Genomic DNA, 25,083 nt, shown 5'->3' with positions numbered 1-25,083 from the left:
AATCTGCACCATCGAGAAAACCAGACATGACACCCAAACAAAAATCAACATGTGCTAACAGATGGTAAGCTGCATGAGAAACATGCTCTGATGTTAGGAGGAACCAGACATAATAAAAACAAAGCAATGTAACAGCCATGGGTTTTTAAAAACCTGTTTCACAAACAAAGTAATTTTAGATCAGTGTTGTTTATGTCTTGCAAAATGATCTATAGTTATCATCTATAGTTTAAACAGCCCTTAAAGGGACAGTTCACCCAAAAATAATTTCATTCACTCACCCTCAAGTTCTTCCAAATCTGTAAAAACTTCATAGTTATGATGAACACAGAGAAAGCTATTTGGAACAATTCTTGTAACCGGAAAGACTACCATAGTAGAAAAATTTACAATGCAAGTCAAAAGTGTCCCAGAACTGTGTGCTTTCCTAAATTCTTCAAAATATCTTATTTTGTTTTTAACAGAACAAAGAAATTCATTCAGCCATTTTTCCTACTATGGTAGTTAATAGTGTCCAAGAACTGTTTGGTTACGAATACAACAGTCTTTCAAATATCTTTCTCTATGTTCATCAGAAAGAAAGAAATATATATGGATTTCGAACAACTTGAGGGTGAGTAAATGAAGACAGAATTTTAGTTTTTGGGTAAACTGTTGCTTTAAATAAATAGCAAAATGCAGAGAAAATATGAATGATTTAAACTCGCTGACAGGTATATCAAACCTAAAAATAATTGTGTAGTCATATATATTTACCATGTTCATGTACCCAGTGGGGCTGTAACAACCAGGTGATCCATAAGCAGTTCTCTCAAGCTCAGCTGTGGGGGTCCTAGAGCGTCCGACTCCAGTGAGCAGCTTTCGTGCAGCTGGAGGTACTGTCCAAAGAAATTATGTTTAGAATATTTATTTTGGCAATTATTTCAAACTGTTTATATGTCCTGTTATGTACCTGGTCTTCCTACAACAGGTGAGCTGGTACCACGCAGGGCTCGACCAGGACTGGGGCCAGCCTGGAGACTGGCCTGGTAGAGCGAATCAAATTCAGAGAGTTCCTGGTCTTCGGGCTCTGTAGGTTCTAGCTCCATACCTGGGGCATTCTGAAAAGTGGAGTGCTTAGGGGTAAAAAATTTTCTGGTGCTCATTGGACTATGCGGAGGAAAATGCCTTCCAGGAGTGTGCTGAGAGAGGGTCCGTTGGTTCTGGTCAGGAGGCGTCGCGTAGGGGGTAACGACAGCATCGGGACGGTCTAAGCTCCAGGAAGACCAATGGCGAGCAGCAACAGGAGGAGCCAGTTCAGAGTGAGACAGGACAGGGGATTGAGGCTGGGAAGCCATGCATAGGGGCTGCCACATGGGGGCTCTTCTGGGCATCGGCACCTTCTCCTCAGTATAAGGGGGTGCAGGTGATGAACTGGTGGCCCTGTTAGATTGGGATATTCGATCTGGACCACCTCCAGTGTCCTTCCACACAGAAGGATTTTGGGAAGGAGTTTGAGAGACCAAAGGCTGAGGAATCTGATGGCTGGGGACCTCTTCGTTTTCTCCCAACACTCCCCAGAAGTCAAGGGGTAAAGTGGGCAGGGATATGGCAAGGTGCTTACGAATAGGCCTGATTCGAACACCTGAAACATGGAGAACATCTGACAATCTGATGCCACTCCAATCCTCCTCATGCTGTGTTGGCCAATCATCTTCATTAGGATCTTGGGGGTGTGGCTGAGAAGAGTTAGGTCGGGCATTGCTGAGTGTTGGGCGGCTAGAGGCTTGAGATGGCAAGTTTGTACACAAGGGAGTTGATTTCATGTGATGAGGAGAGGGTGGGCCAAGCACAGAATCCCGATTGGTCTCCCAGACCTCTTCTTGATTGTCTGTCAACAATACTTGGACCTTGCCAGGTTGTTCACTAAAGAAAGAAGAATGGAAAGGTTTTGGTTAGACTTTCCCAGTTTTAAATAATTAAAAGTCACTAAAATTCTACAATAACAAGCAGATAACCGAGTTGCCCTACTTTGTATCTTCGAAGAGTATTCACGCTTATAAAAAATAGATATAGCTGTACGATTACTTCAGAATACAGACAACATCTTGGGGGTGTGTGGGGGGAGGAAATAAATTATGAGCACACAATACATCATCATATTGTCCCTGCATAACTGTTTTGATTCACTATAAATTGTGTTGTTTACATTATCCACATACGCGGCGATTGCCAACAAAATGGAAACATATGACTTAGTTTCACATACCACGCGCAAGCGTTATATCCACTGTTTACATTATATCCATCACTGAAATGCCACAAACAAACAAACACAGCTCAACTTCTCTCACTATCGCAAGTGTAACGAGCTGCAGCTGCCCATTGGTTGACGCGTGGGCGGGCTATTTATTTCGCCTTGCCGTGCGTTTCAGGGAGAATTGCCCAATAAGGGACAAAGAAATGTTGTTACGTAACGGTTTTTCATTTTGTGAAACCTATGCGATTACGAACCTTGGGGGAGTGTATCGAGCACAGAAATACTACGTAAAACATCCAACTCATTTAAAAAAAAAGTTAAACATGTTAAGCATGAGAAGACAGCACATTTAACATGGTAAAGAAGTCAGAATGCATGAAACAGCATTAAATCCCCTCTCTAATCAATAAAAAATGAAAGAAATATAGTATTTAAAGAGAAAACATAAACTTCCTGGAACTATCTGAAGGCTCCTTGAAAGTGTTAATTCTGTTGTTGTGACTCTCTCTCTCAACGGCTCTGGGTCAATTACATACATTTAGATAAGAAAATATCAATTTAATATTGGCTGGAGTATATACATTTACAAAATAAAACAAATGTAAAAATTACAATTCTTCCTAAAATACTTTATTAAGACCCCATCTTTGAATCTGTTTGCGTTAGTGCTGTTAAAACTATCATCAGAACAGAACATGCAAAGAAAGCCAAAACAACACTTCATACTCCTTCACTTCATAATGTTCATTTCTATGTCCAATAACAATTGAAGCAGTTTTGATGGATGAATCCCGTTCTAAAACATTCTAACTGAAGATTAAGATGCTGCCAAGGACCAAATTCAAGGATACCTGCGTCCTTCACAACGCTACAGTATTCATGAGCCATTGCTCATATAGTGCACACACACTAACTCTCATACACCCAGTCCCTATGTGCTTTCCACAGCTGATGCACCACACGACCTTGACATCATTTTTATAGTTGTTGCACAAACCAGACTTGCAGTGGCCATAAATACCCCCGAAAGCTCCCCAGAACAGGAGAGCGTGGGAATAAGAAATTTTCGATCAGAAAAGCTGTTTGCTATCCTAATAAAGCAGTTCAGGTCATCACATACTGTAAGAAAATCATCAATCGTGCAGCGTGTCCCGTGGCGCTCAGCGACCCTGTCGATGACCCATGTGATAGATTCATTTGCAGATAAATCTTTATCTAATACTGGGAAAAGGCATCTGAAAGATGGCAGATGCAGACACGGCACTGAGCTTTTCTGTTTTGCTTTGAGTGTTTCATTTTTTGGCGTCCAAATCCAAATATTTCTACTACCCTTCTTGTATTTTATATCAAAATCAGTACATCAAAAGAGTTGTGTGTCCGAATACACAGTAGTCATGAAGGAGTAGGCAGAAATACCTGGATGACAATGCATGCACGGAGATTCTAAAATGTACAGTCAGTGGACGCTCTGCTATCTCATGAGCCCACACGATATATAATAAGGGAGACATCCAAAACGTGAAAGGTTGAGGAGGCACCAGACATGCTTTGAAAACCTTTGATCTATAGTGAGTGGAGAGGTAAACATCTCTGATTAATGTGCCAGAGCGCTCATTTACTGTAAACACTTCCTGAAGCACTGCACTTGGTAATTACCCAAGGGGCTTTGGCCAGGTCAGACCATACATCACATCAACGCCTTTAATCGATGAAGGGAAGAGAAAACAGGGGACAAAAAAACAACTAAGCAACCAAAGTCCACTGGACACGCTGCTGCAATCACTGTTGCATTGTTCTCTGAGGTGCCGAACCAATAGGTGACTACTGAATATAACTTGCCAGAAATATCTTAAAATCTATTAGAGCCATTGTTTTGTCTCAAGATGCACACCAGAAATGTATTCTTCATTAGTATTCAAGGCATTTTTACAAAAGCGACATAAATATCTTAATATAACTAAGGCATAGTCCTGGCTTAAACTAATATGTCATAACATAATCAATAACCAAAAGAAGATAAATAACCTTGAGACTGACAATTCTTCAAAACTTTAGTAACTAAATAAAAATGCCTTAAAGATGTTATAGTTGGAACTGACATCACAATAACAGTTAAGAAATATGAAGAGATCCAAAATTCAAGTAAAGAAAATATGTTGACAATACTAAACAAATACAGTAAATTAAAACAAACAGATGATTTGTACACTGTGGAATGGGTCATACACGGAGAAGGACAGCATTTTTAGTATTTACATTTTTTACTCTCAAGTATTTGTAACATTGTTTTTATCAGAATGTTTTTACTTTGAAAAATGTTTACTTCAGTGCATTAATTGTAGAGTATACAGTATTTCATACTTCTCACTCCATTACATTCATACATATAGACTATATATTGTTTTTATCTTTTATACTTAGATACAGTCAAAACCAAGTACTTTCTTACATTTACTCAAATATTTAACTCGGATATATTTACGTGAGTAAAAGTAGAAAGTACTAGATGTTTTTAATGTACCTACATATGAAAGGTAAAAACAACAACATGTGTTTATGAATTGTAGTAAAAAGTATGAAACATATTATGATACTACAGTACTTGTAATGTTTCCGAAGTAAAAACAGTCCGATTAAATAGAAAAATGTACTTGAATAGAGTACAATCATTAAGGACGGCTCCAGCTTTACAAATATTTACTAAAATGATATTAAGGGCAAGGAAGAGGACCATCTTATCAAACAAAGTCATGCAATTTAACACTTAATGGCATATAGAACTTGCACCAATGATCGTCACAAGGGGCATGTGTCATAGCTTTCCAATTGAGTTTCCCCAAAATATTATTTAAATAACTCAAAACATCAACATATTTAAATTACACAAAATAAAGACAATTTCTTTTGGAGGTAAACAAAAATAAGACAGAAGGTTAAACAAAGCAACAAAGACTTCATAAAGCTCACTCTTCTATTTACGCCCCTAAACATCAACTCCCCTTAACACTACATCACTCTCCCTACAACACTGAATTGTGCTAAACTGTGGCACACTGTCATTGGAAACTACACAAGTGCACGCCACAACTCAAACAGACATACAGTATGGGTCTGTGTCAGTATTGATCTGGACAAGCGTTTAAGCTAGACACACACAGGTTGACAGTACAGGTACCTGGAGGGCCCCTGCGGGTGGCCGGGCTCCTGCTGGTTCTCTTGCTGTTGTTGCATGCGCTGCTGTAGGCCCCGCGCTCTCCTCATGCATTTTTGCAGCTTGGCGTCAGCAGCCATTGTCCTGCTATGTGTGTTAGCACTGCCCTCATGCATGGAAAATCTTAGTTTAGCTATAATGCAAAAAGAACAACAGAAAGAAAGAAGAGCAGAAGAAAAAAATGCAGAAAAGAAAGAAGAGCCGAGTTATGAGGGGCCGGCATGCGGACCATTTCTTTATTACAGAAACGACAAAAGTAGTGAAATTGAAAGAAAGGAAAGGGTGACGGTGGGATAGATCCCACCTTTACCCCAAGAGGGAGGTCTAGGCTGTGTTCAATAGGCAAAGCTTTGCACACTCTTTTATTCCCGTTTTACGAAGTGGATCATATGGCATCAGCAATGGGTTCATGACAATAACATTTATTCTTCTTAACACATTTGGTCTATTTCTAAACCAGGAGAGCTGCCTACGAAGACAGGCATCTTGATTACATTGCGTTCAAAAATACGTTGTCTTAGCCAAACTTTGAGGCAACAATTGTAGAATGAACAAGCCTATGATGCATTGCAAAAAACGTTTTGAAACAAGATGGCATACAAGGTGAAAGAACTAAATATATCCCATTTAATATTGAATAATAGTATTTTAGGTTCAATCTAAAGTAGTGCGAATAGAAATGAATAATTTGACCCAATGTATATGTATTATGTATCAGCCTGTCAGTTTAAAAAACATGTTAATTGCAAACTTAGTTATTTGCTATTCATTATTTGAGATTATTACAAGAGATGTGATACTATCGGCCGATAAAGGCAATATATATATCCTGTCAATCAAAAGGGGACCGGAAAATGCAATTCATTTGTGCTCTGTATAGAGAATATGTTGAGAAGCATCACCAATTTGATTATATGAATTAATAACATTCAGAAAGTTAAGAAATATTCATTTAATCTTAAGAATTAAGCTAATGCAAGTTAATATCACCACCACACTATCAGCAGATATCGGCAGTATCGGCAGATATCATTCTGAATAATCGGTAATGGTGGAAAAATTGACTATCGGTGCATTTCTAATTATAACGCCCATCTTAAAAAGCATCATGGCAGCTCGCAAAGTTTCAAAACAAAGCCATTATATGTGCATTTGCAGTGTTTTGCTTACTGAACGAACCCGTCCACAATGAGTGACATGTTAAACACACTTCAGAAAGATCATATCATGGAGAAGCACAACACGAGAGAAACCAACACCTGTGGCAGAGCATTAAAGCTCTCATTCCCAAAGTGTGCTAAACAGAACATGTTGAGATTGATCACAGATCACGCCGGTTAATGTTCAGCGCCTTCAACCTAATTGGAAGCCTGAAATGAGTTCGCATTAAGAAACAGATGATTTGGTTGCTCTCCTGTCTTTGGCAGTTACATGGAAACCCGCATAGGAGGTTAGTGTTGCCATGGTTCCCTTGAACCTGTTTCATTTAAGTCTGGTATAGCATTAATTCTGCCTATCATAAAAATGCTATTTTGAGAACATTTTCTGCTGTCAACACCAGCTGTGCCTGAGCTGGCTTACGCGCTTCGCTTTCAGTAAGTTGAAAAGGGACAGACAGCCTTTTAAGGACAGCGGGGTGCAAGGTGGCAAAGCTTAGGACAGCACATGCCATGGCAGGGCATGGGACACTGAAGACCCATGAAGCGAAGCAGACAGAACAAACATTGAATAAAGGATAGATGTGTTGAAACCACAAGGTTACGGGGTAGTTGAAAGTGTTGTTTTCTTATCTCGGCAAGGGGGAGCAAAACATTTTTATATTTTATATACTCTACAAATTATCTTCAATGGGGGAGTCAATAGGGGATGTGATCTGTTTGGCTCGTGACATTCTTCAAAATATCTTCCTTTGTGTTCAGCAGAACAAAGAAATTCATACAGGTTTGGAATAACCTGAGAGTGAGTAAATGATGACAGAATATTTTTTGGCTGAACTATATCTTTAAGGTTGGAAAAAAACTGATGGCTGAAGAGATCTTCCTTAAGGCCTTTTCACACAATGGATGATAACTTTAACAAATAATAAAATTCTAGAATCATTGTAAAAAACGTGAATGGTGGAGTCCACACCCCAACTATACCAATAACCAAATAGAGGAATGATATTGTTGTTGGGATAAAACTTTGACCACCAATTTTAATGAATTTAAAGGCATAGTTCAACCAAAAATATAAATTCTGTCATAATTCACTCAACCGCTTGTAATTTCAAACCTGTATGACTTACTTTAGAAAAACACGAAAAAAATATTTTAAAAAATGTTGGTAACCGAACAAAGATGCTACCCATTCACTTGAATTGATCTTGTGACAAACCAATAGAAGTGAAAGGTTACCGCCGTTGTTCGGTTACCAACATTCTTCACAATATCTCATTTGAGTTCTGCAGTGTAAAAAAACGACACAGAATCTATTTTTTGAGATTGGTCCTGAATTAGATTCTCTGAATTAAAATGTCCAAAGATTCCCAGTACTGCCTGTATGATTGTGCTCTGATCCAAAAGGAATCAGTCCCGGGACAGTGGAATGACGACAGGGATTTCAGGAGTGGTAATATTTACAAAAGCTGTCTTCCTTCTACATATATTAGAGCTGTGCCGCACACATACTGTAAAGACATGCGCTCGCATATACACAAACACACTGTGAGCAAAGCGAGACAGAGATGGAGGGTTTGCCGACCTGGATAGCAGTATAAATAGCTTGTGAAGAGTTTTGCGTGGCTGAAATTGTTCCCTGCTCATTAATCATTCAAGCAGGTAAGCCGTTTGGATAAAAACTGTTCCAGGTAAACGCGAAATACTTGGCCAAGCCATTTTTTGTTTTCAATCTGGGCAGGATTTCGATTTTCGATTTTAGCTCAGAAGAGATCACAATCCTTTCACCAAAAAGGGATTTATAAGAGGTTAGGAATATTATGACACTGCATCTAGAATGGATTTGGTTTTAGCCGAGCACAGCTAGCGTGGAACAGTGAAGCCTTTTCCAAAAGAATAGCTCACATACAAAATAAAATTGTGAAAAAGGTGCAAAATTGTTTAAGTCTCGACTGGATTACATAAACAGCGGTATAACCAATCAGCAGGCAAAGCCACATTACCGGTCAACCAATCGGAATCCAAGTAGCAATTAAAATGTTACTCAGATCACAGCGTTGACAAAAACAAACAGATAAACAGAGACAAGATGATAAGACGGCACAAAAACAAGCTAAGACAGAAACAGACAGAAGCAAACACATGAGCACGCACACTTATGCACGCAGCTAGGGTACTGCAGGAAGGGAAGGCAGTGTAGGAATGTTCCTTATTAACTACTAAATGGACTTATACCAGGCATACACCAGGATAGTTACCCGAACAGGTAGTGTAGGAGTTGGGCATAGCAAGCAGAGGCAGGTTAGAATTACTTACACACAGCGTGATGGGAAAGCGCCAGGGCTGTAGCCGTGTCCCCGGCCTGCTCCAGACGCAGTGACTGCTCTAAGAGAGAGTCAGCCTCTGCCAGGCAGTGCTCAAAACTGCCCCCCTTCCCTGCAATTAACACACCAAGGCCAGGCCTCTGAGAACACGCTCACAAACCGCACAAACACCGGATTCCCGGGAACACGCCGCTTGCAAACTTTGCATGGCTTACCGGAAATGGAGGCGTCTATTGACAAAAGCGCACAGTCGAACGCCACCAACACAATTCGGAAACACAAATAGACATATATGCAAACGCACACCCTGCACACGGACTGGGGAACGTAGTGATTTATGATTAAAATTGTGTTTATATGTGCTGTGGGTTGTGGCTTCTCTTAAACAACATCACTTTTTACAGTTATTATTTATACAGTTATTGAGATTTAAGGTTGGGCGATTTCCAAACTAAAATGACACAAATCTAACATTCAGGGTTTTGGGGCTTTTCCATTTTTGAGTGCATTGTTTTCTGCTCTTTTTTTTGCAATATGGGTAAACTAAGGCGCTAAAAAAGTATATATATATTATATAAATAATACAATATTATATACTGATTATATGAACACACACACACTCACACAGACATATAGAGTATATATAGAATATTTTTATAACATACATAAAGTACATAAATACATTAATTATAAAATAATTATATTTAATACTGGAATAAAAGTATTATAAATGTGAATATCGGTATGGATATATAGATTCACATCCATTTTAATAATAATTATATTTAATAGTAATAATATTATAATTCATTAGTTTTTTTTCCGCTCTGTTTTGTCACATACCCACAACAGCTAATATGAAATGTGAAAAAATCATATATTATTCATAAAATATTTTTTTATATAAATCGTTTTAGACATACCTTCCTCCAAAGTAGACTATCTTAAGCTACCTTTTAAACTTCTTAAATTGTATTTCTATTACTGTTTAAAAATATGATGTTTAAATACCCCCACCGTATTTTCTTAAAAGTGCATCGTGAAAACTCGTAACCCTAAGTCATGTGATCAGAAACGATTATCACACATACCCTACACTAGCATACTTCTGGAACGTCCCTTGTGAATATATTTCTTTTGAACGCCCTTATAAATGGCTTTCATTCCCCGAAAAAACCTTTTTACGGGCACATAAACACTGCTTGGAATTCGCCCATAATCTCTCCAAGCCCATTTTATTTGATTCTATCTTCAATGAATCTCATTCTTTATGTTGGGTTTACCATCTGTGATATTTACCCTGGTGCTGAAGTTCATCCAAGTCCATGAACTTGCTAGGTCTGGGGTTGAAGCCCTGGGCAGCTTCTCTCTCCTTCTCCTTCTTCCTCTGCAGCTCCTGCTGTCGGGCCCTGCGGGCAACTTCCTCCTGCAATTCATCCAGTTCACTGCGGCCCTCGCCTACACACACACACAACACATCAATAAGTCATAACTTCTATGTCCCATTTAAAACCTTGACATGAAAACCAAGTAACAGTGGGTTAATACATTTGGGCAAAGATCAGATGTGGCTCACCCAAATTTAGTGGAGCACTGCTCCAGGTTGGTGATTTGAGGTCTTGCAGGATGGCACTGCTGCTTTTGGATTTAGGCACTGAACGCCAGGAGGGTCCTGAAGTTACAGGCCTTTTACCGCCACTGTCCCTAAGGCACAACATAGTGGAGCTGGCATTAGATTATTTGTTTCTGTATATTACAACATGAAGGGTATATTGGATCTGGTGATGAGTCGTATTAGCGGTTCATTGAATAAGTACCTGTGTGCATTGGTGTTAGGGTTGTCACTAAGCGGCATGTCCATGCTAATCGGACTGTTGCTGTTTCTCTCGCTGCTTTCGTAACCACTCTCCATCCTCTGAATCAGCCGCGGCGGCTGCTCCACGCCTCTTAAATGGGGTGGGATCGGAAGATGCTCCACCCCCAACTCTGACATGCACCCTGAGCCATCAACCACGTCCCCTGCCTCCATTGCCGCTATGTTTGAATCCTCTTCAGCAGCCGCTAAGACCAACTCACTCTTTACGGGTGAGACCACATCTTCCGACAGCGGGGAGGGTCCAAGTGTGGCGTAGCCGGCCGGCCGATGCCTCTCCCGGCTGAAGATGCTGTCGATGTTCAGGGCTTCTCTTCTGGGTCTCCAGGTTGGTCGATAGCGCCCCCCACTGGAACTGGATTTGGACTCGCTACTGGTGCTCTCATCTTCCCAGTCCCCAGCTTGCGCTCCGGCCTCCGAGCCGCCCACCCCTGAGCTAGAGGACGATGAGAGGGGTCTGCTGTGAGTCTCCTTATAATCCTGCAGATGGCCAGTGGAGGAGGGCCTCTGCGGACAAAGGGGCGTGGCCTGATCTTTAAGAACCTCCCCTTAAGAAAGCAAAAACAGATTTGTAATTGGAGTGTTATGTTTATAGCCCTAAATCTCGAAAGAGCAATACAATTTCAATTTCATGTTTTAAAAATAGTTTTTTGGGTGTCAAACAATATCCGAGGTTAATACTTTGAGACGATTACAATTTGTTTTACAACACATAAAAGTTATCAAAAGTTTTAAGGGCAAAAAGCTTTAAGGGCATTATAAACATACTAACAAGAAGTTTACAAGAAAAAATACTAACAAGAATCTACAGCAGTGGCCAAAAGTGATGTCCAGAGGGCATATTTATACAGTATTTGCTTTGTTAGACTAAACAATAAAAATAGGGGGGTGTATGGTATAAAATGGACAAAAATGCTTTTTGTTGGTTTTTTTTTTGACAAAATTGTTTGGCAAAAGTTTTGTTATATACCAAAAAATGCATAAAAAAAACCATCACAGGAAGTTAATCGAAAATGATTTTTTTTGTGGTAAAATTGTGGTAACTATGTTTTTTGCTGTATTTATTACCATTTGCAAAACCATGTTTTGGGTTTTTAACTGTAGTTTTAAACCCCGGCTAATATTTGGAAAGAAATTCATATTCAAATTGTTGATCCTCTCTTGTAGTAATATTTATTTCACATATATTTTTTATACAAGACATTGTCTTTATAAACTGTGCACATGTGCTGTGTGTAATTTTAGCAAAGCCTTCTTAAATTGCTCTTGAACTTGAGCTTCACTTTAAACTTCAAACTCACCAATGCAACATGAATAAAAACATGAATTCATCTTTAATAAAATACCTGAATAAAGAGCAATAATGTAAATTGTCCAAGTTTGACTGCACTTTTGGCCACAACTATACATAACGACTACAACGGTTTGCGTCAACAGGCATCATAAACGCACAACCATAGACATAATAAATGCGCACAACCTTGTTGGAGCTAAACTCCAAACTAGAAACTTGATAACAATGTACCTTCTGCAAAGCGCACAAACTTCACGCTCCGGTCACGAGTAATTTATGTTAATTGAAAATATCTATTCTAAAAACCCAACAGAAAACCTCAAGGGACCCCAATGCGAATTAGCCTTGCAGGTTGGGATATAAACTGACGTCAATGCTGAACAGCTCTATGCAGTGGTATTTATATTAAAGTGTGTTTGTGCTGGAGCACCTGCAGTGTCCATACTGTTCTGGGAACCGCTGCTGTCCTGATTACACACCACAGTTCCCTGAGAGTCAGATGAGAAATGAGAGGCCATGGACTCGTGGTGCGATCGAGAGTGCTTGTAGCTGTAGCTGTCTGTGGAAGAATCTGTGCGCGTGTCACTTGAAATTGAGGGCTCCCTCCCTGACATCGCCAGCGGCAGCAGAGAAAGAGTTAAGAAAGAGAGTTAGTTAACCTCGGCTACCTGCAACTGCTCGAAAGAATATCTGTCATGCTCTGCAGAAGAATGAAAGTCATACAGGTTTGAAATGACATGAGGGCGAGTAAATGATGAAAGAATTTCATTTTGTTTGACGCCGATCATTTTAGAGGTCATCTTGTTTTTTGTTTAACCCTCTACCTCTCATCCCTCACTTCCTGTTAGTCTCACCAGAGTCTTCGCTGTCATAGCCAGCCTTGCTGCTGTGGTGCAGATCTAACTGTGCTGTCAGCGTGTCCTGAAACGACACGGGCGTCCCACGGGGATCGGCATAGAGCAGCAGGAGCGGCTGGTAGTGGCCCTTTATACATCGCGACACCACGTCCTTCCACTTCGGTCCGATCTGGGAGAGATCACCACATCCAGCGTTAACCTCAGACTTCGGTCTCCAGCCTTCACAATTAGAAACACTAGAGCCAGCTGCTGAAGATAGTGTGTGTCATTACCTCCTTCACATGCGCGTCATCGAAATACATCCACTTGCGTATCTTGGTCTGAAAGAAGAAGGTGGAGTAATGCTTGCCGTAGTAGCACACCATGCCCACAAGGTAGAGCTCTGATTGCTTGGCACACTCATCCGTCACACGGTAGAACAACTGAAAGATGAGTAAACAGAGGCAGAACTGACTGTAAGGATCCATCAGATTTGGAGTTTTGTAGAAGGCCATAAAATTCTGTTATATTTCTGGAATAAATAATACTGTGATAAATGCTGTGACTTTCCTTCTCCCACAGAAAGATATTTTGAAAAATGTTGGTGCAACGGCTGTACCCGTTCACTTCTATTGTATGGACATAAAACCAATGCAAGTGAATGGGTCTCGTCGTTGTTCGGTTACCAACGTTCTTCAAAATATCTTCTTTTGTGTTCTGTAGAATAAAGAAAAGTCATTTCAGGTTTTAAATGACAAGAGGGTGAGTAAATGATGACAGAATTTTTATTTTTGGGTGAACTATCACTTTAATTCATGTTCATAAATAGAATTTTATTTTAAAGTGTTACAATAGTACTTAAATGATTCACATGAATAATGGCTGTTGGTTATTAATGTGTTTGGTAAACAAATAGACATAAATGTATATTTTTGCCTCAGGGGCAAATACATTTTTACTGTTAAGTTGTGAACGCTGTTACACTTTGTGGGGTAATGCAGCTATTGAATATGACAAAAACAACAGTGTTGCGTTATTTTGTTGGACGGTGCGCTAGAGACTCAAGGTTATTGTGTTGAGGTGGCGACAAAAGAACAATAGGAGTGTGTCGTCTGTGGGTCTTACATCACCCAGCCGCAGGCACGTGCCCAGGCTGTGGATGACGTCTTCTGCCAGATCAGAGTGGTCCGAGTCCCAGACCAGGCCGATGCTGATGATCTCCGGACAGTTCATCAGAACCCGTCTGATCCGCAACATCTCACCACAATTACTCTATAACCAAGAGAGAGAGAGAGAGACTTAAACTAAGTGTATTTGCATTTGCAGAAGAGAGAGAGTACAAAAAAGTTATTGGGTGTCATAGTAACACAAGTGACTTATTTAGGAAAGCACTGAAAAAATAGCATCAGGTTAACATCACATTATTGTCATGTAGAAAACACATCAACAATATGATGCATTTATTTTTGTTGTCTCCATAACATACCATTTCTTCATGAAAGGGGGAGGAGCTAAGCTCCATAGAAAATCTATTTATGGGCATAGCCTAAATGTAAAATGTATAACTGTTCATTCAAAAATACATTCACTTTAAGAATAAAATATTCACTTTGAGGTACCACGCGCCGACGATCTTCATCACACGTATATGTGCGGGTTGAGAAGGTTAAGGACAGATGAAAGGATCGCTTCACACAGATCTACACGCTCCAGCAGGGCCTTATGTTCAGCACCCAATGTTCCAGCATAGCTCTTTGAATCGCAGCACTTTGGCAGTGGCATACGAAAACAGACGGAAAAAAGCAGCACCGCTGCCAGTTTGACCCCTCGCGTACAAAACCCGCCCCGGCACTGCCTTTGTGCCATGGAGAAAGAGCGCAGGCAGCGGGACGGCACACACTGGCACCAGAACTGGGCAGGAAGGGATAAGACAAAGAAGACGGTTCTCAGAACTGACCAAAGAGCCTTTATCTCTGTGCCTCAGTCGCTGCATCTCAGAGACACACACCCACAAAAGCAACCAATGAACAGACACCAGCGCAGTGCTGTTGAGATTTGGGACAAACACACAGTGTCCCATTAGAGATCCTTGTCAGCCTCGGTACCACAGCCTGTCCCCGGATTTAGACAAACACATGCTTTCAGGCCGGACATCAAAGCTCCTAAAGAGCGGTTACGAAACAGAGATCTCAATATTATGTTGTATTAAGCCAGTTTGTTGAAACAACTTTATTTCTGTATAAGATTTAAAAAAAATACTGGAAATAAAAGCACAGATTTTAGCTAAACAGACTTTTGCTGATTTCACAGGAGCAGATTCCAAAGCTGCTGACATGAGAATATCCGTGAGTATGCTGGATGGAGCCGGAGTGTATGCTGGATGATGAAATGAGCTGCATCCCGTGGTGGTGGGGGGGTTAGAGTAACGGTGTGGGGTAATAGCTGATCAACAGCTGATGTGTAATAGGCCAGGACTGTGTGTGTTGGGGGTCTGTTGTCTGCAGAGAGGAATGAACAAGAACAGGGCTGGAACAATCTGGAACCATCTCCAAAAGCAAAGAACGACAGTCTTAACAGACCACGTGAGCTGTGTCTATGCGGCTTAAAAAAGAGGTTATACAAAAGTTTTTGGATCATTTGGGTGAAAATCATTTAAGTAGGCAAAAATCAAATCCATGCTTTTAACATGGATGGTGAAAGAGATAATATTGCTGGGTAATATTTTACCATCGGCACAGTCTTAGTTACGTAAAATAAAAGTTATTTCTGTTTTAGTTGCCCTATGTTTACAGTTTCATGCACCAGGATAGACTGTTTTGGCTTCATCTGGCTGTTTCAATCACAAGATCACATCCTGTGTGAAAATCCCTACAAACATTTTTGGTTTGGTATAATGTGCCCATATAAACTGTATAATAATACAAGGTGCATTTAGTGAAAAGCTTTATACAATAGTATAGTGCAGTGGTTCTCAAATGGGGGTACGCATACTCCCAGGGGTACGTTGGGGTACTGTATGTGAGAGAAACTGACATTTAGGAATAAATAATGAAAATTAATAAATTATGATAATAGTATTTATATATGAAATTAGGACTACACACAGATGCATACATATAAATTAATAAATTTAGATATAATAAAGGTTTGACTGTCATTTCACTATATTTTAAAGTAAAATGTTGTTGTCTGGTCAAGGGGTACTTGTCTTGAAAAAAATCATAAAAAGGGGTACTTAAGCCAAAAAAGTTTGAGAACCACTGGTATAGTGCATATAGTTACTTTATGCATTAGCTATACACGCAGCACATTTCATTATCTTTGCTTTTTTGTACCTTAGCTGCTGAAATTCTTGTATTCAGCAGGCAGCAAAACATATTTATTTCAGTTGCAAGATTAAGCGTTTGTTTGCTCTGTCGACCCTTTTTAAAGGCGCCTCTTACACCCGCGCATTAGGCTAGTGGGCGGGGGCACTTATAGATAAGTGAATGACTGAAGGAGGGGAGACGAATATGATTGACTAAATGCGCCGCTTGTGCAATATAACATTTCTGCGTATTAAATTTACATAATGCAGTTGCGCCGGTGCGACCATTAAAAAAAAACTTGTCGCACTGGCAGTTAAAATAGTCGCAAAATCAGTCTAGAGCCCTGAAACGGTTATCCTTGACTTGACAGGCATGAGCATGTGTTCATAACGCTTACCGGACAGTTTCGCAGGTCGCCCATGGTGCTGGCATTGCGGAGAAGCTCTCCAAACATGTCGGGTGTTGGCTTTTCTTTACATTCCAGCATTCGGACGGCTTGGTTACTGCAGCAGAGGGAACAAGAGACAGACGTGTCCTCAAGCACCAGTGTAAACAAGACACATGCATACAAAAACAGCTGCACCCATGTTATGGTATCAAATTTTGACATCACGGTAACTGTGAGGAATTTTGATAGTGGTGTACAATGGCATTAAAATTGTACTGACCACCACCTCAGGCAACCAATTTCCTACATAGCTGTACTAGTTTTAAATTGCTTATATTACCCTTTCCTCATTCATAAAATAAATTCAATCTCAATCAATATTTTATGCCCATTTAATTTGTTTTATTTGGCAAGTATATCGCTGTGCAATATGCTGTAAAATGTAGTCACACATAGTCAGCCATTATTGCAAACCAATCCCTGAAAGGGTTATACTGAACCGGCTGACTGTACATTATCCCTCATGATTTTATTTATTTATCATGTAGTTTTAAGATCTCCTCTTACTAAACAAAATTACAAAAACTGCAGTCGGTTCGCTCTTACTCCCAAGGGTTGCTAAACACAGTTCAGTCAAAGGAATAAAATTATGATTAAAAACCATACAAAGTCTTTCCAAAGATGAAATGTTATGTCTTTGGTAGATAACTATTCCCTAGAAGACATTATAAACTAATGTAGCAGCACACTTTCTCTGTTCTCACTCCATCGGGAGCCGCGGGCCTGCGCAGATATCAGCATACTTTACTGGCTAATGTTTCCTTAAGCCAAGCGAGATAGTATCCATTTGACATGCAGCATATCGGCAGCCATGAACCGTCTGTCAGCGTGTGCTCATGAGGATGAAATGTGCCAAGACAGACGCTTAAGGGCTAAAGACAACCTATACACAGGCCCTGAATTAGATCTGATAGACAGGTCTGCCCTTTGCTTCACTAGGAAATGATGGCCATGTTGAAAATGACATACAAACATACTCTTCTGTTTGTGTTTGAAATGAAGCCAAGGCTCTTCAAACAAGTTCAATCCAAGTTCCCATAATAGGTGAACTGACTGAGACATCAATATTGTAAAAAAGGTAATCATGCATTTTTACCTCGGGTGTAATATATTCACATACTTTATTATGATAACATTTCAGACAATAGACCATTATTGTATGATAAGTACTTGTTGCCATACTTACATTCCTGTTTACATTTAAAATAAAATGAAAACTTGATGATCAAACAATAAATTGCAGTAAAAATCACCCCCAATTTAAGACTCATGACTTAAAACCAGTCTAACCTTGAGTTACTCTTCAAATTGTTTAGCATGCCGTGTTTGTAATCTCAGATTATGCTGTATATAGCACATACTGTATATAATGCTCTGAAGAGGGTGGCTGACATTGTCATTTTTGGCTTTTATTAACATTTTTCCTTCCGTTATCAGATTCTGTCCTATAAGCATAAATTTTAGGAATATTATGATTTTCAGGGTGACTCATGATGATTATATGAAAGTTTTGCACGATTGATGGTCGATCTAAGAAAATTGCTAATCGATTACTCTGTCCACACCATTTCACATTAATATGCGTGATGGAATCAATCTCTCATGACTCCAAATACAAAAGGAGCCATTTTTAGTCAGCTGGTCATTACCGCAAAAGAATTTAATTGAAAAGTCATAGGACAGAAATAAGCACTGTTTAAAACACGACATGTGAGAAATACAGCTAGCTGTTCACGTAATGAAAGATTAAAAGGAATGCTGTGTATTAAACCACAATACATCAATACATTTCTAATTCAATGCAAATGCGACCTGGGAAACCATGAAAGCAAACCCTTCGATTAAATTATACACACAAAAACAAGTTTTATCATTCAGCGGAAGAGTCCCGCGTGTGCCATGTTCTGGTAGATGAGTCGTTTATAGTGTGGGATTGTAATCAGTCCTTTCAGAATGATAAATGTAAGACCTGCAGTGAAGATAAACCTATTCAATCTGTCTTGAACAGGAGAGGAAAACCTACGAGTTTCATTGTTTTCCGTGAAAATGTGCGAGCCTGATTTAGTAGCTTTGTTTTTGCATTAAACGCTAATGTGTGTTTCTTGTGTATGGATGTGGACATGCTGAGAGTCCGTGTATGTTCAAAGTATCGCTGTTAAAGAAAATCTAAGGCTTGAGAGGGGTTGAGCCTCTAGGAGTGAAGGAACACAGTGTACCATCCTTTATCGCCATATGGCCACGTGGCAATGCATGTGATATAATGCGGAGTGAAACGACGACAACCGACACTGCCCTAGCATGCCTATGAGCATGTTTTTAGTGCCAAGAAAACAATGTATACAGCCAAGGGAAAAAAAGGAGAGCATTCATTTAATTTGCATTTCTAGATGTATTGTGGCCATTCCAGTTCAGTGTCTGTAGAATTTCAACAAAATCAAACATAAAAAGTCATACATAAATACATGTACAAATATTACTGTTGTATTGCTTAAAAGTGAATATTTACTTCTGAAAAAATACAGAGCAAAGTTTTGTGTGGATAGTAACATGCTATTGTCGGTCACGGCATAATGTGCATTCTCTCCGGTCTCGTCTTTGGCCCCACCCGTCTCGTTCTCTCGTTTAGCTTCCCGCCTGTGTCTCATTACCCACACCTGCCCATTGTTATCCTTTGTTAGTCTCCCTATTTAATGCCCTTGTGTCTGCTGTCCAGTGCTCATTCGTTTTGCTTGTTTACTTGTACACCGTGTATGTCTTTTCGTCATTCCTTGCTCTTTGGATTATCCAGTCAAGTCAAGTTAGTCTTAGTAAGATGTTTGGTTATAGTTAATGTCAAGTGTGTTCTAGTTTAGTCCAGTTTCAGTTAATCTATGTTCTGTCGAGTTTGAGTTTGTATTATCCTGTTTTCATGTTTTACCCCATCATGGGTTTTTGTTTTGTGTTTAATAAATGATTCCTTAACCGCTGCCTGCATCTGGGTTCTCTTCCTTTGCACCGATCCTGGCATAACGAACGAGCCATACTGAACCCAGCAGGCAGCCATGGACATTGCAACCACTTCCCGGCAGCCTTGCACCTCCAACCCTGAGAGGTGATCGCCTCCCAGTCCCACGCTGGAGGAGGCCTATTCCCTGCCCAGCGCCAGCGGCCCTTGCTGGACTACGCGCGGGACTACGAGGTCTGGAAGCGCCCTGCAGCCTCCTCACCTCCCACCAGTCTCCGGAAGGAGTCGTGGGACTCCCATCCCTTCCCTGCTGCCGGCCACACGTCCTGTGGGCCGGTCCAGGAAGATGAAGCCGAGGAGGGGGTCGCTGCTTCCAGTCCTGCCCAGCTGCAGGTGTCCAGTCCTGTCCGGCAGTCCAGGCAGTGATCCAACCGGTGACTCAGCCGGCGTCCCAGCCGGCAATCCAGAATGTACAGTATCGCAGAGATTATGAATTATGAATAAGAACTCTACAGCACATATGTGTGACCATCTATGCATTTGTATGGTGGGAACACAGAAAATGAGTCAGGGGTGGCTTGACACATTTCCTGTACATAGCTCTACCAGATTACCATCACGCTTTTGGTATGTGTGATGACAGCTAATAATCTGTGATATAGAGCTTCATTTCAGCCCAGCGGGTTGGCTTTGAGCAGAAGCTGGTCACTCACTTACACGATATACAGTGCCCACAGGGCTGCTTACCTTCAGTTCCCCATTGATGTGTAAATCAAAACGCTCAGTCAACTTCAGGGTGACAAAAGGACCCCAGACGTCCGTTTCAGACACTGAACTGGCATGCACATGCTCACATACACCCCTAAATCTCAACCGATTTCTCTTAACTGAGAGAGAATCCATCACTTTTGCAGCACAAGGCAAACCGAGCCAATGAAATGTAAGGGTGTGGAATAGAGATTGGTGTTATCAAGGCCATGTGGTTAGAAATCTACAGTAGGGCTCAAATCAATGAGCTATCACCATTGTCCCTCTTGAAAAATTTGAGATTTGAGGGAGCAATAAATGTCGAACATGCTAGTCACTATGACTACTTGATTATTTACCAAGCGCAGCCACCTCTGAGATACCCATGCATGTGTGCTGGTATGAAAACTTAGTCTTCCACTTACCAGAGAGAGGTGGTGGAGATGTAATGCACCATCTGAATAAAGGGGAGAGGATCTGATGTGGCTCCACAATTATTACAAACGCACTAAAAGAGGAAAAAGACACATGATATAAAAATATTGAAGGTTGCATGAAACATATTGAGATGATGTCTATGATGCGACTGAGAAGTGTGAATACAGTATTTTGGCATGTTTACTGTTTCGACGATTCACTGAGTTGTTAACTCATTCCCCGCCAGCCTTTTTTAAAATAAAGTTGCCAGCCTACGCCAGCGTTTTTTAACATTTTTACACAACTTTAATGGCTCACAGTAAATTTTCTGTAAAGAATATATGGACAAACATCAAATGTCAAATGAAAGAACAGAGTCTCAGCTTTTAAACAAAAGAAACCGTATTCTTGAATCTTCATCTCTTAGTTTTTTATCACTCTGTAGACGTGGGTAGGTTTCTTCCAAAATGCATCACTTTGATTAAACAGCTGAGATAATTAACGTTTTTTTGTCAAAGATTCCGCCCAGATTACACTCAGAACAATCATTAAAAACCGCTAAAACATATATGTTTTAGGTTCTGGGATTCTGTACTTTTTCTCAAAGGTGTGTAATAGCGCCACCTGCTGTATTACAGTACAAACACTGATTGGCGTAATAACTCGTCTTTGGCGGGGAACCGTTTTTTTTAATGACGAGATAACTCGTCAATGGCGGTGAAAGAGTTAAAGGGATACTTCACCCATCATTTTTTTTCATCAATACCTCATGTCATTCCAAACCTGTTTGACTTTCTTTTTTCTGTAGACCACAAAATATGGTATTTTGAATAATGCTGGTAACATATCAACATTGGCATTCATTAACTTCCATTGTATGGACACAAAACCACCGAGACATTTCTCAAAATATCTTCTTTGTGGTCCATAGAATAAAGACTCAAATACATGTTTTAAATGACATAAGGGTGAATAAATAAGGACTGAAGTTTTCTTTAATTCAGTTAACGCTCCAATTGAGACTAAAAAATGTTTCCTAATAAAGAGATTCTACGACCAACCTGTTCGAAAAGTGTCATGGCAAATTTCTGATGCGGGATGCAGTGCTTGGCCGTGCAGATGTCTTCCTTGGTCTCATCTGAGATGTGGAAATGTATCCTCATAAGGAGGTTCTCCTGAAAAACAAACAGACAAGCTATATGAACCATTATGGAACAAGATGTTTAGCAGCAAGTTTCGAGGCATTACAGCATGTTGGTTGTGCGTGGCATTAAGGAGTAAGGCATCTTTGAGTTTGTGTTTTTGTGTTAGAGAGAGAAAGTGAGAGAAAGAGTCCGACTCTTATATTCATTTTTCACTGTCAGCACTCACTTTAAGTTAAAGTGAGAAGACAACATCTATTTTTCATAAGAGTCCTTTTGATTCCATGGCTGAACAAATTTAAAATCAATCGATCACACTGCAAGTTCCTGAGAAAGGAATACAGGGTGAATGAGGGGGAGAGAGGGGTACTCAAAATTTTAAGGAAAAGTAGCCAGCAATACTGTAAACTAGGGGTGCACGATTATTAAGAATTTTGAAACTGAAGCTAAGTGTTAATGTAATGTGATAATGCATAAAGTTAAAAGTTTAAATTATATTAAAATATATTTAAAAACAGAAAATTATATAAACATCCGTGTTTGTCCAAAACATGAACGGTTTATGAATTAATGAATGTGCTGAAAATGATATAAATAAACGTGTATGTTTGTGCATAACATAAAAAGTAAAAAAAAAATAGTGCACAATGAACAAAATATAAAGAAAAAAAATACATTTACAATATTAAAAATAAATTAGCTAATAACGTTATATACAGTTTTTCTATTTTTTAAACATTTCAATGGATATTATCGTAATATTGTTTTCAATAAATACTTTGCATTATTTGTACAGTTAAAATCTGATATTGTGACTCTCCCTTTACAAATTTGGTATGAAAATCAATCAATTATTGCAAACAATTGTGATATCCTTATTGTGATATGCACATCTGCAAAGAGATGTCAATATATCCTGCAGCCCTACTGTAAAATCTAAAAAGTAACTAAATACATTAAAGATATTGAACAGGGCTAAATTATTCCTTAATCCATTCATTAAAATAAATCTTCAAAACAAACAAATTAATTCAAATGCTACTTGCTTCCCACAAGAGAGAAGACAGTTTGAATATGCATCAGTTTGCTTCACTATAAAGCTCCATGAGCAATGAAATTAAATTTAGCATTTTGTGACAATACTTTAACTCATTGCGAAATGTAGCTTGTACCTAGAAACGCTATCATATTGACTATTCAATACTAATTTAAAATTTTTCATTAGTGTGATGCTAAATTAGCATTGTCTGTACTTTTAATTAGTTACTGCCCAACTAGTCAAAGTTCACGACATTTAGACAAACGAACCTTTTGTGCTAACAAACTATCACACTAGCTCTCAAACACTCGTCACCCGAGTATCACACAACAATTCATTGGCGTACACAGCATTCCATTTCCTGCTCAGATAATAGCAGCTATTTATGCCAGGGTACAGATGAGCAGGAGAGATGTAGAAATGAAGAGTTGACATTTCGCTAATGTACCGCCCGTCGTCTGGCGCTCGTGATGAGCGGGGTCGACGTCAAAAAGTGGAGAGGGATGGCAAGACGAGCGGTTTGGCCCCGTGCCCGTCTCCGCCTCATAAATGCGGCAGTCAAGCAAAATGGAGAGAAATTGTGGCAGCTCCATTCAGCGGATCCACAGCTAAAAATAATGAACCCAGGACTGAAATGGACCTTTGTTGCCGAACTGCAGCCATGGTGCTAATTGAACTAAATAACACTTTGATGATGCTGTCTTTTGTGACCTTATGAGTAAGCACAGCTGCATTTGCAAATCTATGGCAGAAAAGCCCTGACACAGAAAGTACGGGATGCATATAAATGGGTATTTAAGACAGAGCCAATCAAAAAGTCTCTCTGAGAGCTATCTTGATTGGACCGCTCAGCTGCTTGCCAGTGAATGATCGTTCAATTGCTTATTTGCTTAAAAGCAATTATCGGTATTGATGCTCATGCAGTGTGTCCTTTAAGGACATAAATGTGAGATAAACACAATCTATGGTCCTTAATCAGGTAAAGCCAAATAATCAGGTCTGGGGATTAGAGGAGTGGGCTGGCAGGTGGGGAGAGATGTTATAGAAAGCGTCCACATACGTAACGATCTGATCTTCATCATCTTCAGTAACAGCATGGCCAGTCGATATTAAGTCTGTCGGTAAAGCTCATAAATCTACAGCTATGTTAGAAAATCTACTGCACTTACTCACCGTTTACTGTGCATAAGCGGTTGGGTTGTGAAAAGTGTTTTTTTGTATTGTTGCTCTATACCCCAAGGGCTATCTTTGGCTCGAGTTTTACACCTTCACCATTGCATTTTTAATACAGAGTGTCGAATATAAATACGCGTCTTGAAACCACGGTTCTGTTCAAGTCCACCACGCTTCAACTGTTTTTAATTTGATAGTCAACCAAAAATGAAAAGTTTGAAAACGGTTGTTAACTGGCTCCCTGCATTGGTTTTGTGTCCAAAGTGAATAGGTGCCGGCACTGTTCGGTTACCAACATTCTTTAAAATAGCTCATTTTGTGTTCTGCGAAAGAAAGACATATGTGTTTGAAATGACAAGAGGGTGAGAGTGAATTATGACAGAATAATTTTTTTGGAAGAATAGTGCAATAGAAAAAGGTCGAAAAAGCATTATATGTTTTACCAAAATGTAAACAAATTACAATCTGGGTTTTAGAGCAGAAAAATATAAACAATATGAAACATTTGGTCCATAATTAAAGAGAGGAAATTGCGGTGATTCACTAAGTCACGTTGACATCGTTTGGTTAAATCTTTGGTAAAATAAAAGTAAAAGTATTTTTGAGATAATCTCTAGCATGATTTGTTTGCAGGTGCAACTTGATCAGATATTTTGTTATCAAATGAAATTTTATAGATTTTATAAAAGCAATAAGCCGTGGCGCATCTTGAATAAATCATGGCTGAAGGGCACGACACGAATGCTTGGAACCCCTTCAGCCGTGATTCATTCACAGTTCAGCATTAGCCTACAATAAATACCTTATTGGTTTTATGAAACTGTTACACAAAATACAAATATTAATATGTATCTGTGACGATCCAGTCCTTTCTGTTCTTAGATTTCTGCCTTGGGGACAGGGTTGTTACAGTACCATGTCTTGTGTGTAT

The 25,083-nt window shown here is 39.6% G+C and overlaps 1 protein-coding gene across 1 annotated transcript in view; it reads right to left on the bottom strand.

The window, feature by feature from the left end:
• Positions 1-25,083, bottom strand: part of usp54b (ubiquitin specific peptidase 54b) — a 60,143-nt gene that overhangs the window by 4,354 nt on the left and 30,706 nt on the right. Inside the window, 14 exon segments of the mRNA XM_056770785.1 lie at positions 757-878; positions 953-1,905; positions 5,415-5,583; positions 8,924-9,043; positions 10,231-10,389; positions 10,508-10,635; positions 10,749-11,352; positions 12,529-12,705; positions 12,953-13,124; positions 13,228-13,377; positions 14,060-14,206; positions 16,640-16,745; positions 20,807-20,889; positions 21,860-21,973. Of these exon segments, the coding sequence (XP_056626763.1) occupies positions 757-878; positions 953-1,905; positions 5,415-5,583; positions 8,924-9,043; positions 10,231-10,389; positions 10,508-10,635; positions 10,749-11,352; positions 12,529-12,705; positions 12,953-13,124; positions 13,228-13,377; positions 14,060-14,206; positions 16,640-16,745; positions 20,807-20,889; positions 21,860-21,973 (3,204 nt within the window).

The sequence above is a fragment of the Triplophysa dalaica genome, chromosome 17 (assembly GCF_015846415.1).
Source record: "Triplophysa dalaica isolate WHDGS20190420 chromosome 17, ASM1584641v1, whole genome shotgun sequence".
Classification (NCBI taxonomy): domain Eukaryota; kingdom Metazoa; phylum Chordata; class Actinopteri; order Cypriniformes; family Nemacheilidae; genus Triplophysa; species Triplophysa dalaica.
This window is presented reverse-complemented; position numbering and strand designations above follow the sequence as displayed.